At 39.5% G+C, this 15,567-nt stretch overlaps 1 protein-coding gene across 3 annotated transcripts in view; it reads right to left on the minus strand.

Annotated features, from left to right (window-relative positions):
* The window catches only part of rph3aa (rabphilin 3A homolog (mouse), a), a 77,992-nt gene that overhangs the window by 20,350 nt on the left and 42,075 nt on the right, over window positions 1–15,567 (minus strand). Inside the window, exons 2-8 of one of the 3 annotated variants that reach the window (XM_036140651.1) lie at window positions 7,959–8,087; window positions 7,684–7,813; window positions 5,827–5,910; window positions 2,980–3,136; window positions 1,243–1,416; window positions 896–1,117; window positions 695–774 (exon numbers count right to left, since the gene is read on the minus strand). In XM_036140651.1, the coding sequence (XP_035996544.1) occupies window positions 695–774; window positions 896–1,117; window positions 1,243–1,416; window positions 2,980–3,136; window positions 5,827–5,910; window positions 7,684–7,813; window positions 7,959–8,077 (966 nt within the window). In that variant the 5' untranslated portion in view covers window positions 8,078–8,087. Of the gene's footprint in view, window positions 1–694; window positions 775–895; window positions 1,118–1,242; window positions 1,417–2,979; window positions 3,137–5,826; window positions 5,911–7,683; window positions 7,814–7,958; window positions 8,151–15,567 lie in introns of all 3 variants that reach the window. The other 2 variants (XM_036140652.1, XM_036140653.1) reach the window with 2 other exon arrangements.

Consider the following 15,567-nt stretch of genomic DNA (forward strand, 5'->3'; position numbering starts at 1 on the left):
ATTTGTCCTGTCTTGTCCCATCCTGTTTGATCTTGTCTCTTTTTAACATGTTTATTGATTTAGCCATGCTCCATATTGTATTGCTGTCCTGTCCTGACTTGTCTTGCTCTACTTTTTCATCTTTTATTTTCTCAGCTTGTTTGACCCAAAGTTGGCTTGTCTTGTCCCATTTCTACTGTGCTGTGAATATAAACAAGTCTACAAACTCCTGCTAAAAAGCCAGCTATTAGTAATGTTGAAAATACACCATAAAAATAGTTTTATAACCATTCATAGCTTTGATGTGACATGCATGCTGCACAACTCAACTGAAAAAAGTGTGTGCGTGTGTGTGTGTGTGTGTCGCAGAGAGATCTGATTTTTATGTGTAGTTCAGCGGATTCACAAAAGTTATGTTAGTTGTGCACCAAGAAGAAAAATTTGACCAAGAGAGGCATAAGACAAGTATTTGTCTACAGCTGTGCACTCTTTTTCTTCTCTTAAAATGTGTTATTTTTTGTCAAAAATGCAGGAAATGTGTCACCTTAAAAATGGGAAAGGTATTAAAAAAGATTAATCTAGGTCTACTTTTTGCATCACAAATACGTAGAATTTAACCAAGGACGTACAGACTTTTAAGAACAACAATTGTCCTGTCCAGATTACTTTATATTGTTAAAGCATTTTCTCCTCCTGCACACATGGGTCTGCTTACCTTAGCTTTAATGATGCAGCAGTGTAGGGCATGATTCTCGTGTTCATAAAGGAGGCTGAACTCTAGAGATCCCAGTGTGGCTATAAGAATAAACATACAGTTGCACAGCATACATTTGCAAAAGGGAATAGATAAGATTGGAAAAAGAGTAAATATTTGAACAGATCAATGATCTGAACAAAGAAATTGCCTTTGTCTTACTGGCATCATCTGAATCATAGTCATTGCTGTCATCGTCCATGTGATCTGGAGGGGGTCTCTGAGGAGTGGCATTGTTGGAGGGTGGATTCACAGGTGGTGTAATCTTGGTTACAGGTATGTGAGATGAAACTGAGCTGGAGACAACGGGTTGCAGTGTTGCCTCAACAGCTGGAGAGGACATTGTCCATGCTCTCTCTGGATGTTTGTTTTCCACACCTACTCCTGGAAGCAGAGACATAACCAAACAGTGAGCAGCTGACACCGTCTCTTTTCTTAGAAAGTGCAGTTAAATGTTTGGAGCCCCCGCAGTGCTGGGCTTATTCTTAGAGGAAGCTGTGTGACTTTACCTGAGGTGGGGGCCGTCTGCTGCGTGTTTGCCTGAGGTGCTTTGGAACCCAACACATGTCTTTCTGTCTTCATTACAGCTGCCTGAGTAGAATGAGTCTCATTACAGCTGTCAGCTGTTGTTCTTGCTGTCTGCTCGCATTGTTCTGATGCATAGGACTGCTTCTGCCGTGGCTCTGAGCAGACAAAATAGGATTATCACTGCTGAATAATGCTGCCACAACCATCAACACAGCTGCCACAATCATCAATACAGCTGCTGCCACAGCAGAGCTCCTTCTTGAAAAGTTGGGTAAGTAATGGGCACAGGGCCCTCGCATTAAGCACAGTGACAGGCACCAATGGAAAGCTGAATCCAGTATTCTGCACATACATTGTTAAAAAAAGCATGTTTATTTGTGCCATTTATACAGTGCCTTGTTAAAGCATTCATACTGCTTCTGATGCCCCCCCCCCCCTTTTTGTCTTTTCTAGGTATTTCAGGCAAACTTGAATAAATACGAAAAAAGTCCAGTTGAACAAAGCTACTTCAATAGGGATTAAAGACAAACATATAAGGTACCACATTTCCTACTGCACCATGTTTATGCAATCTACATCTTTTTTCCTAGTCTGTCTCCTCTTAAAACATAATGTTAATTTTTTTAACACTTGTGTAATCAAGTTTCCTTTTTTGGCAATTGTGTCTTTTCTAAAATTGAAGTGAATCCTTTAAATTTCCTAACACTGCAAGTCAAAGTTAATCCAGTCTGTGACAACAGCCAACATAACTCTCACTGAGTTATGTCGTAATCAGACCTAACTGCCACATTTTACCAATTGAGCTTCAGTGTAGGAAATCCCTGTTTGTTTTTCCATATATCAGCAAATGACAGAAAACTTATTTATGGTTTGGTACCGATAACAATAGGTTTAAAAATGCATCCTGGCTCTGACTGATGCTCTAAAAGAGTCCTAACAGTTAGGTATTTATCCCAATATTACAGTTTGACTGATTACAGCTATACTGCCTTAATCAATCAGGAACAGGGCGAAGGCCTTTGTCTAGAAATATAATCCAGTTATTGGTAAGAATCTGCAGGCAACAGGTCTTTTTTACCCTAACTGATGCAGCGCTACACGTCTTCCACATTAAGACCTTACCTGCCTCATTTTTCAAGAGTTTGTTTTTTATCTGACTTTATTAAACAGTGTTTGACCAGTACTAGTTTGATTTACTGGTGTGAAGATGAGTGGCTCCTCTTGGTGAACCTCTGGTTTTGCCATCCCCCAACCAATTAAAGTGAGCAAATTCGACTCTATGGGCAGGATTAAATGTAGTGCACGACACATGTAAACTATTCTTTGCAGCATGCAGGAGATGCTAACATACGCAGATGCCAATTTCCTATTGAATGCAAATGTATAAAGGCAATGGAAAACATGTTCAGTGCATAACTTACATATAGGTTATACTTTTTTTTTTATCCAGCACTCTTGCACTGCCCTTTCTTATGGTGCCCTGGGCAACTGCCCAAATGGCCCATATCAAAAACTGCTACTGATTCATATCATGTAATTCATCATTATGTGAAAGCAGCCCAGAGAGCATAGCACATCTCTCTGTAACCTTTTCAATACATGAACAAAGAATGTCACTTGTTACATAAACAAGCCTCTTGTTATGAGGTTGGGATCATATTTCTAAATCAAGCTGTGTGTGACGAGTAAGGATAAGTGGAGTAGTAAGTGCTGGTTACCATCAGTCTGATGTCTCTGTCCCTGTGACCGACTGTGTCCTGCTTGACCGGTTTTATCTTCTGTGTTGGACTGCTGAGGTCTGGAAAGGGGCAGGGGGGAGGGCAGCCCCTGTTGATCTCTCCCCTTGTAAAACCAGGCCCCTGAACGTTTCTGTATCTGCAACAGGACACAAGAAGTCTATCAGCGTTGAGAACTAAAGTGATTCACATAGCATAATTACAAAGTGCAACACCACGAAGAGAAATAAAATAAAATGATGAATGTTGCAGGTGTGGGCCATCTTTAAAAAGGCAATTCGGGACAGATGGTGAACGCCCGTCAGTACTGAACCGCAGTCTGAGGAACTCAACCCTACGAGGCCAAACGTATACTTTTTGATAAACACATCCCTGAGACCTCTACCTCTCTCAGTTGGTACATTCCTCAAAACTCTGCTGTAGGGAATCTTGTACTTATTTACTGCCCTCGTGTGGCGGACATAGGTACTACAGTTAGTAATCTCAAGTTTAATTGTTCCCTTGTTTGTAAAGTAGCTTTGAAAAGTGGCAAATTCAAATCTGTGTTACCAATTTTTCTGGTTGAGGAAAACACAATAAATACACACACATAATGTATCCCTTACAGTATGAAAAAAATTAAACTCAGGCGACGTTAAAAAGTATTTTTGTTTAGGTAAAAGCATCTAATTAACGGTTTGATTTTAATAAAGAATTTTATTTCTTGTTTAAAACTTTGAAGAGTTAAAGAATTTCTGTATCTTTAGAGAGTGAAGATGGATTTTTAGATAGTAAAATGGGAAATGTAACTTAATACTGCATCATTAAAACAGAAAATTACAAGTGCAAATAAAAGCCAAAGCTGTTGCTGCACTAGTTGTGTTAAGCCTACTAAATGAACTTAAGATGAGGTATTTACCTCAGCTGGTTGAGCTAAAGATAAGCTGAAGGAAGGTGTTGATGTGATTATTGAATATTGCACGCAGAATGAGGTCAAACATCTGGAGTGACTCTCAAAAGTGTCAATGCCCTTATGGCTGTTTTTTGTGATAAATAAGATGTCAGACAGTTATTTCACAACCTTCTCCACATATAATGTGTTTAACACAAGCGAAAGTTAAACAAAATTATTGAAGAAAAAAATAAAGACGGTGCACACCCATAAAATAATATTTTGCAGAAAAACCCTTAATTTAGATTGAGCATTCAGTCTTACGTTGAGATCACACTGTGATCTATTTTATTGAATCTGATTGACTGCAAATAAAATCCATTTCCTCCTTGTATCCTTTAGTTAAAACCATAGTTTGAGATGTTACAAAGGATCAAAAGTATCTCCTTGTACGAAGATATCAGTCAGGAGAGGAGTACAAAATAACAGCATTATATACATGTACATCTCTCCGAATTAGAAGATGTTGTTGTTCTGATGATCGCATTTGTCAGATTAAAAACACCTTTTGAAAATGACAACCTTTAAGCAAGTATTAAACATACTTTTCATCAAGCCCCATCTGATGCAACCAAACATGAATCCGATGGACCTGAGGTTTTAGTTATTGTGGGTGAAGTCATGGACAGTTTGAAGTGCCGGTTAGTTTTGAGCCAAATTCTTCAGCTAGCCACTAGAAAGCTGAAGATATGATTTCATCTTTTTGTATCACAGCAAGTCTAAGAATAAAGCATAATCAACTAAATAATGGCTTCATGGGAACCTTTAAAAACAGAGTGGGTAAACATTTTCAATTTAAGATGTGGGATGCTGAAAGACTCCTACCAAAGAAGACTGAATGCTAAAAGACAGTTAAAAGGTTATTTAAAACAGTATGAGATTAAGGATGTGGACTCAGGTGACTCAGTTATTGCATTTTTTATATTCATTTGATTTTTCATTTCAACAAATTAGTCTGTGTTTTAGTTTAATTTTACAGAATAAACGTTGCAATATTTGTGGGAAATGTCGCAAAATAATGTATTGTGTCTCCATTTTAACCATATAATATAGTTGATACTTGAGTTTGGTTCATCTTATGACAATTATCTGGGCTCTATGGGTACAGTGATCATCTTGCAATCAGAAAGTTGTGGGTTTGATTCCAGCTTATCCCTGTCACATGTCAATGTGACACGGGCAAGGCACATAACTCTGAGTTGCCTACTGATCTGCATATTGGTGTATGGATGTGTGCACGTTAGTGAGCGTGATGGGGTGAATGCTTTGAGTGGTAAGTATGACTGGAAAAGCGCTGTATAAGTTCAGTCCATTTAAATGTTGTGTATGAGTATAAATTAACTCATGCATAATTTAAAAAATAGTTGCATAATTTAACAACAATAACATAACACGTTACCAATTGAACTACAGGGGCTCTGTGCCAGAGGAAATCCATGAACTGCTTTCTATGTGCTGCATTACAGTATTAGTCTGCACAACTGACAGCAGAGAGCACCAATTCAAAGATTCTAGGCTCCTGGAGGCACAGTCACACAAACACATCAACCCCATCATCAAAAAGGTATTGTGTAACAATACCAGAAAGGAAACACAAAGCAGTTCCTATTAATGATCCCTCGTCTGAATGCTATTATCCTCTGCAATTTTCTAAATCACACAGACTAAAATATATCATTACTTCTTCCCAATTTTTGATATTCAAGGTCTATTAATGGAAGCTAATTTTCCAGGCCAATGGGCAGTAAAATAGTATTGTGCACTAAAAGATGGGTGTAAAAGCTAAAAAAAATGTTAATTTGAAAGGAAAAGCTTCTGGTGGCAGAGTGATGACATAAAGCCATCAATTAGAACTGGGTCCAAGACGTACTTAGTTCGTTTCTGTTCCTTCAGCTCACCTCTTGCTGTTCATTGCAGATCTGGCAAAGCCACATTGGACAAGTCCTGCTGTTAATCCAAATCCCACATTTGCTGCACATGTGCTGCAGGAAGGCAAGTTCATACACATTAACACACACATACACACACACAACACAGATTTTGCTCTTTGTCACAGGTGCACAAAGCGCATACATTTTTACAGTTCATATGGCATTAACCCGTACATGAGTTGTGAGAGCAACAAGAAGCAGAATGTCACGCATAGGACCTAGAAATATGCAGTGTACATCACAGCAAGTTAGCACATGGACTGATGGCTGCTTACTACCATAAATAAACCTTTTCAGAGCTGCAGAAAATATTGGGGAAACGTAGAAGAGCAAGAAGAGTCCAGAGACCAAAAAAAAACAAAACTTTATAGAAAACATCAAGCCATCAGAAGCAAAGTTACAGTTTTTAAATGTCCATGGATACAGTTGTTTCTCATATTAATATTTTGATTTCAGTTTTGACTTTGTTTGTTTTAATTACCCATCTGTGGGAGGGGTACCCTGAAGAGGGAGATAGTAGCACGTAATTGTGAAGCGAAAGGACAAGGATAGATGGATCCCTTATTTATGACTAAATCTGGTATGAGTTTGGGGGACTTTGAGACCCCTAAATAAACTCCAGGACAACCAGTTACCTTAGAAGATTATCTATTTCAAAATCAGAATCCGCCTCATGTATGTAATCTCAGTACACATCCAGTTGGCCTGTAAAAGCATCCCAGATTTGTTAGAGAATCTTAGTGAACAAAAAAACATCCCGAAGACCAAGGAACACAGCAGACAGGATTAGGTTATAAAATAATATCCTAAGTTTTGAACATGTCACAGAGCTCATCCATCATTTGGAAATGATGGATGAGCTCTGTGACAGACTAATGGAAGAAGAACCTTAACCAAAAGGTCTATGTTAACTCTGGAGGAGCTGCAGATATCAACAGCACAGCTGTGACAATCTGTTGACAAGACAACTATTAGTTGAGCATTCCATAAATCAGGCCTTCATGGAAGAGTGGCAAGAAGAAAGTCATTGTTGAAAGTAGGCCACAATAAGTCATGTTGGAAGTTTGCCCTAAGCCATGTAGAAGACAGTAAACATTTGGAGGGTGCTACAATCAGAAAAGATTTTACTTTAAAAACTAACGGTCTACATTGCCCTGAACACAGCAATCCTTGCATGTAACATAGGGGTGGGAGCTTCATGCTGTTGAGATGCCTTTCCTCAACAGGGCCATGGAAGGTGGTCAGCAATGGATGCAGCTAAATAAAGTGGAACTGTGGAAGAAAAACCCGTCAGAGCCTGAAAAAAAGACTTCATACTGATGCAGAGGTGCCCCTTCCAGCTGATTAATGACCCTAAACATTCCACCAGAGCTACAAAGGAATGGATTCAGTAACAGCATATGCATATGGTAGAATGGCCCAGTCAAAGTCCGAGAATCTGTGACAAGACAGATCTGATCTGATCTGATCTGACGGAGTTTGAGCTAAAGTAAAAGTGGACTCACTCACAAAAATCACTTTTACTGCAGTCTTTGGATGTGCAATTGCAACGAATCATTTTTAAAAAGTGTTGAGTACTGATAAGATGAGTAGAAACGCTTGCGACCTTTTATAGATTTTTATGTGTAAAGATGTAGAATTTTGTGGTTGTAATGAGTCAATATGTTGAAAACTTTAAGGAAGATGAATCATTTGGAAACTGTACATAAAAACTATTTTTTTAAGTCCAGCATTTTAAAACATCATACCATCCTCTAGAATAAAGAACTCCCTTTGTGCAGTGATGGCTTTCTTTCTTGTTTGTAGCTGAAATAATAAATGTACCTTCTTGCACTGCGCGCAGAGGACAGCTGTGACCCCCTGTGCTCCGAAGGACGCCCCGCACAGCAGGCAATGAGACTGTCCATCACCACATGCTGTCTTCTTGATATTATCCAGGCGACTGGACAGACGCCTGAGAGAACATCCAAACACACATCAGCACAATGACACAAACATGGCACAGGGTTTATGCCAAAAATGTATGTATACAGTGAGCCTTTTTGGCCTGTTGGCTGACAGAATCTGAAAACAACCGAGACAACAGTTTTCCATCTCACTCAATCCGCTGCTGCTCCATGGACTCCATCATAGCAGCACGAGCCAGTACGCTGTTGATGATCTCCTTCTCCTCATCTGTAAGGTCCTCTCCGAGCGCACCCCCGGAAATGCTCATCATTCACGCAGTCCTGCTGACATGTAGCGCGCACACCAGAACGACATCATTAGTGGCATGAACCCCAAGACTGCGGCTAAAACAAAAGGCAAAACACGCAGAAACTGCTTCAGTACACAACGTTAGACACTAAAACCTGAGGGCAGAAGCACAGCTGGAAGCATGTTGGAGTTTCTCAAATGCTGAGCTTCAGTGGGAAATGTCACACAAAATATCACACAACAGAGATTAAAAGCTTGAGAGCACATGTTGTGTGGAAGACAAACAATCAGAAAGGAGAAAAAAAAGATATAGTCTTGTTTCCGACTCTGACACTTATCATTAAGTGTCTCTATTGATACTAATTGTAATATCTCTTTTAATAGATCCACATTTGAGCATTTAAAGGTGTTTTGTTGTTTTTGTTTACTTCCTCAGTAAGTGAGGCAGCATTGGAGGAATCCTTAGAACCTGCGCAGTGTCTGAACTGTTTAAAAGCAGTAGAGCTTTCTGAGCTATCTAAAATTTTAGCTTCATCTAAACCTTCTACCTGTATGTTAGACCCAATCCCAACCAAGTTGTTTAAGGAGGTATTCCCTCTGATCAGTGGTCCTATTTTAGACATGATTAATGTATCCTTGGTAAATGGATATGTACCACAGGCTTTTAAAGTAGCTGTTATTAAACCTTTACTTAAGAAACCGTCTCTTGATCAAGATGAGTTAGTAAATTACAGACCTATATCTAATCTTCTTTTCTTATCTAAAATTCTTGAGAGAGTAGTTGCTAATCAACTATGTGAACATTTACAAAGTAATGACCTACTTGAGGAGTTTCAGTCAGGCTTCAGAGCTCATCATAGCACTGAAACAGCTCTGGTGAAGGTCACTAATGATATTCTCATGGCCTCAGATAATGTACTTGTATCTGTACTTGTCCTGTTAGATCTCAGTGCTGCATTTGATACAGTTGATCACAATATTCTCCTACAAAGACTTGAACATACTGTAGGGTTTAAGGTGAAAGAATTAGGCTGATTTAAATCTTATCTGTCAGACAGATTCTAGCTTGTTCATGTTAATAATAAATCTTCTTCAAACTCTAGAGTCACTTGTGGAGTACCTCAGGGTTCAGTCCTTGGACCAATTCTCTTTACTATATATATGCTTCCGATTGGCAAAATTATCAGACAGCATGGGATTAATTTCCACTGTTATGCTGATGACACTCAGCTATATTTATCCATAAATCCTGATGAATCCAATCAGTTACTTCGACTGCAGTCATGTCTTGATGACATCAAAAGCTGGATGACTTTAAATTTCCTGCATTTAAATTCTGACAAGACAGAAGTTGTAATCTTTGGGCCAGAGTCTTCAAAAAATAAAGTTCTTAATCAATCCCTTAATCTGGATGGCATTAACTTGGCCTCTGGTAATAAAGTTAAAAATCTTGGTGTTGTTTTCGACCAAGACATGTAATTTAAATCCCATATTAAACAGGTTTCCAGAGTTTCCTTTTTTCACCTCCGGAATATCGCCAAAATTAGAAACATTCTGTCCAGGAGTGATGCTGAAAAACTAGTCCATGCATTTGTTACTTCAAGGCTGGACTATTGTAATTCTTTACTATCAGGAAGTCCACAAAATGCAGTTCGAAGTCTTCAGCTGATTCAAAATGCTGCGGCAAGAGTTCTGATGAAAATCAACAAGAGGGATCATATTTCTCCAATTTTAGCTTCCCTTCATTGGCTTCCTGTTAAATCCAGAATAGAATTTAAAATTCTCCTTCTAACGTATAAAGCCCTTAATAATCAAGCTCCATCATATATCAGAGCTCTGATTACCCCGTATGTTCCTAACAGAGCACTTCGCTCTCAGACTGCAGGTCTGCTGGTGGTTCCTAGAGTCTCTAAAAGTAGAATGGGAGGCAGATCCTTTAGCTATCAGGCTCCTCTCCTGTGGAACCAACTCCCAGTTTTGGTCCGTGAGGCAGACACCCTATCTATTTTTAAGACTAATGTTAAAACTTTCCTTTTTGACAAAGCTTATAGTTAGAGTGGCTCATACCCTGAGCTATCTCTATAGTTGTGCTGTGATAGGCCTAGGCTGCTGGAGGACATCAGGGTCTAATTTTCTCACTTTACTGATTTCTACTGTTCTTCAGTCTACTGTTCTCCAGTTTTGCATTGTATTACATTGAAATGACTGTCGTCATTTCAGCTTTTAACTTTTTGCTCTCTCTCTTTTTCTTCATAGTAGGTACACCTGGTCTGGCGTTCTGTTAACTGTGACATCATCCAGAGAAGACGGCTCACCCGCTACTACCATCTAATGTAGAACAGATTACTAGATCAATGTGTGCTTCTGTGCTTTTTTGTCTCTCTTGTTGTGTCTCTGTTCTGTCTTCTGTAACCCCAGTCGGTCGAGGCAGATGACCGTTCATACTGAGCCTGGTTCTGCCGGAGGTTTTCCTTCCCGTTAATGGGGAGTTTTTCTTCCCACTGTCGCTTCATGCTTGCTCAGTATGAGGGATTGCAGCAAAGCCATGTACAATGCAGATGACTCTCCCTGTGGCTCTACGCTTCCCCAGGAGTGAATGCTGCTTGTCGCGACTTTGATGCAATCAACTGGTTTCCTTATATAGGACATTTTTGACCAATCTGTATAATCTGACCCAATCTGTATAATATGATTGAACTTGACTTTGTAAAGTGCCTTGAGATGACATGTTTCATGATTTGGCGCTATATAAATAAAATTGAATTGAATTGAATTGAATTGAATTGTTTTTGGTCTAGTTGGAACCTCTTAGACAAGAGCTTTAATCCCTTACAGAGATTGCATTTCACCTACACACCTGTTTTTAAATTCCAGGTATTTGTGATGTAAAAAAAAATAAAAATAAGACCACAATAAAACAATTACAAATTCAGATTCACTGTGACATCTGTAAAGAGAGACTTTACAGATATAACTTCATCAGCAAAAACATTAACAACACTCGTGCTTTATTTGCCAGGGGTTAACAAATCTCCCTGTGTCAGTAGCTTCGGAACTCCACTCCACCAGGACCTGCAATGAATTTGCTAACTTTACTGAGAAAATCCTAAAGATTAGAGGATCAGTCTGTACATCCATATCAAGTTCAGAACCAAAGCTGTCTCCATCTAGAATTGAGCTTGACAAAATATCTTAATTTTCTCTTCTGTAAGGAGTTTTCCCACAGGCCCTAAAAATAGCAGTCATCAACACGCCATGGAAATAGAACAATTTAGACAAACTGCTTCTGGAAAATTCATCTCAAACCCATATCATTGAAAAAGCTGTGTTTCAACAATTAAACACCTTCTTAACTATGACCAGCCGCTTTGACGTTTTCCAGTCAGGTTTCTGTGCTCAGCACAGTGCAGAGACCGCCTTGGTGAAGGTGTTTAATGATATCCATATAAATGCAGATTGTGGAAGAACCACAGTGCTAGTGTTATTGGACCTTAGTGCAGCATTTCATACTTTCGATCACTTCATTCTGTTAGAATGCCTGGAAAACTGGGTTGTCTTTTGTGGTACAGCACTCAGGTTGTTCAAATCCTACTTAAAGGACAGGGACTTTTTTGTGTCAGTAGGTAACTACATCAGAGATGACAAAACCACATGTGGGGTTCCCCAAGGGTCCATCCTGGGTCCCCTCCTATTCAATATATCCATGCTCCATCTAGCTCAGATTATAAAAAACAACAACATACTACTTTCTTCTATGTTTTCGTTTCTCATGTTCTGTCCATGTACAGCGCAAAAAAAGCACAAATAAATGCCTTGCCTCTCAAAAATCTTTCCACCTCTAATGCGACAAATACTGTCTGACCCAAGTGAAAAGTAAACAAATCTGGGCCAAAATTAGGAAAGGTGGAAGAAGCCAGCTGGAAAATGTTTATTCAAACAACTTTTGATATAATTTAGCATTCAGTCTTATTTTGGACACATTGCTAAAAACACTAATAACTGCAGTAATCTAGGCATAATAGAACAAAGGCAGTTAATATTATTTATGGTAGTTCATAAGGAAGAACAGGTCCATAACATATTTTTGTAATGTTTATTAGCTGAAACTATCCAAACTGAACAACAGATATGATTTGTACACATCTTCACACAAGCTCAAGGGTGGGCTTGTTCTTGATTTGTTTTATTTCATTTCATTCATTACTTACATTTTTGGTTCACATTTTTTACTTTTTAGGCTTGATTATTGCTGAAGTTACCAGATTTATTCATGTTTTTGTTCACTATTTCAATCAGATGTTGCTTCTTGGTGGGAACTTAAACTAGTCTAAGACTAAACAGCCTAGTCTTCGCAATTGTCTTTCTAACATTGTATTTATGTTTAAATGTTACAGGTATTAAATAATGATGATCGGAAACTGAGTTGACAACAGTGTTGCTGATGCCAGTAACTGGATGGAAAGGTCCCAGAATAAATTACTTTGAGGTTTAAGCTTTCTGACAGAGCAGAACTCACTTTTCTTGCCAGCTTGAATCTTTTGCAGTCAGTATTTTAATTCAGACCAGCTTTTTTTTTCTTAAATAGATCCTTTAGTTGTAATTTCGAGGTTTCCAATGACCTTAGGATCCCTACCAGCGGAGCCAAGCCGCCGGCTCTGCACTACTCGTGCCAGTTAGATATCTGTCAGCAACAGAATCTGCAATGACAACCTCATAAGATGGAGACAGCTTCAGTTGTTGGAGCCAAGACCTGAGAACATGAGGGACACCCCTGCCGCTGGATGGACAGACTGGGGATCTTTGGTTTTAGCGCAGATATACATACAATAACCCAGCAAAGCAAAGATGTAAAGCATGAAGTACAGAGATGCGCAGAATATCCAAGGAACCAAAACATAAACTCAACCAACATAAAATGAGATACTTAATGTGCCACTTTCTAAAATGTATTAAATCTATCCTCAAGTGTCATCATTTAATGAAGAAGCATCAATAAAACACTGTATTGAAAAAGCAAGAAGACCCATGCTATTTCCTTATGAATTAAGGGTAAAAATAGCATCTAAGTTATACAAATTACATGTTCTTAACTAACTTATAATCAGCAAGAGAGAGCACCTACAAAAAACTGAATTTGAGTATGAGTGTGTTACCATAATGCCATGTCTGAAAGACATCAGCAACAACTTTGCTGTTGCAACTGTTGCTATCTGTCAATGTGGAGAAGTTCATGAGGCCATTAACAATCATTCCAAAGGTCATTTGGAAAGAAAGATTATTCCCAAGAGTTAAACATTTCAGACAGCTGCTATTTTCCCCATTCATCCCGAGGTGAGACTGTGCAATACTTTGGTAAACATCCAGAAATGCTCAGTCACAGAATTCCAAAAAAAAACAAAAAAAAAAAAACAGGCCTTTGTTTGGTAATGGTATAAAGCTTGTTACTCATCATTGTTTTTTACTTTTTTTTTGGAATGACCATGACCTGGATGACTGAGAATCTTCACCAGCATCAGTCACAGATTCAACGGCTGTCAGTCAGCAAGTTAGATGTTAAAACTGATTACAGGGTGTTCTCTTCTCTTTAAAAGTTACATCTGAATTAATCACAAAACATCTGGAACCATTTCTCATGGACAAATGAGATCAAAGAAGAGCTGTTTGGATACTATGTACACGGCCATGTTTATGTCATGGTTTAGTTTTTGTCTGGCTTTTTTCCTTGTTATTTTCCTACACCTCCTCCTCTCACCCAGCTCACCTTCCACTCCCCAGAAATCAGTCACACCTGTTAGGCATTAATTAGTCAGACTCACTCCACCGGCCAGCCTCCTTACAAAAGCCTCTCTCTGTCTTCTCTTCCCTGCCGGTTCGTCATCAGTCTCCACTCACTTCTCGCCTGTCAGCCTGGGTTGCCTCTGTTAGCCGTTGGATTAACCTGCCACCTCGCTGCTTCAAGTAAGGCCTGGTTTAGCTACTGGATTTTCCTGTCTCACCTCTAAGTTTCAAGTAGGCCTCTGCTTGCTGCTGGAGTTTCCTGCCTCACCTGAGCTTCAAGTTAGGCCTCTGCTAGCTGCTGGATTTTCCTTTCTCACCTCTAAGTTTCAAGTAAGGCCTCTGCCCACTGTTGGGTTCCCCGTAGTGATGGCGAGATGAAGCCTCATGAGGCATTGAACCACTCAGCCAACTGGTTCGAGAAAAGGTTCATTTCTTGACGGTTCATGTGCACACAGCACCACCTACTGGCAAGTTGTTTAATCACAGCCAGCTGTATCTTAACACGTGTGATGCATATCATTTTTGTCTATTATGGCTCTTGGGAATGACTTCACAGAAGGTGTAGGACGAAATCATTTGTCTACATAAATTTTGTAAACACATGTGTACAATAAAATGTTGTTTGAATGTATTCTCTGTGTGTAATTATTCCCAAAATAGTAGTGACATGATATGGCATGTTGTGTAATAATGTTTTTCTGTGACTCTAGAAAAATGGCATGGGCTTAATCAGGCAGAGGACAATGAAAGTGCTTGTGGAACTAGGCAGGGGGTAGTGAATAGGCTAATGCTTGTGTAACTTGGATGATTTCATGCATTTTTATTAAGAAACAACAATTTCTCCACAGTTTTTGGTTTCAAATGATTTCTCTTTTTTGATACTACTTCTCCAACCTTTGAAAAGACACGCTCACATGGCACAGATGATGCCGGGGTGCATAAATAAATAAGTGCAAGTATGTACAGATTGGGGTACTGTGACCAATGATTAGCCCAGTACTATACGGTCCCACAGTTTCCCTTCAGCAGCAACACTGAAGCACACAGAGGTTCCCGCTGCGTCTTTACGCACGATCCAGCTGCTGATGTCTCCTCTCTTTTCAGCTCAATGCAATTCTAGACAGTAACAGTTTATAACCTATATCACCTTTCACAGCAACAGGTTTCTCATCTCAGTCGACCAGACAAATCTCTATTGCTCTCCTCAGTGCGCTCTGGGCGGTGAGGTGGGAGGATTTTACCCGATGGTGCGCTGCGTGCGAGGGATAAACAGGGTGGAAATGCATAAATAAAAACTGTAAAGGGCTCCTACACAGTGATCATAGGAGCTGACCGGTCTGAGATCAGCATCCTGATGTTACAAGTTCTTTAAAATGAAAGCGCGCACCCAAATTACAAGTAACGTAATTTTGCGCACCTGAAAAAAGCGCACGGCAGAAGCGCATCGAAGCGCTGAGGCACAGAAATACGGTGCATGTAGTTAAAAAATGCAGAATTAATAAAAACAACTTATAACCAGACGTAGCGTTTTAAACTGCATCTGGTGAGCAGAACTGTTTTATGATCCAGAGTGCAGCCATCACTGGTTCTGAATGAAGGCAATATCTGGCAGCAGCTCTCTTCCCCCGCCCCCCTCCCCTCCTGCGTACGTAGTACAGGACCTTACCGGCACACTTTCAACCGCTGGTTAAGACTAAAATTATTCATAACTCTGATCGCTCTTCCTGCTGCTCT

The sequence above is a fragment of the Fundulus heteroclitus genome, chromosome 8, assembly GCF_011125445.2.
Source record: "Fundulus heteroclitus isolate FHET01 chromosome 8, MU-UCD_Fhet_4.1, whole genome shotgun sequence".
Lineage (NCBI taxonomy): Eukaryota > Metazoa > Chordata > Actinopteri > Cyprinodontiformes > Fundulidae > Fundulus > Fundulus heteroclitus.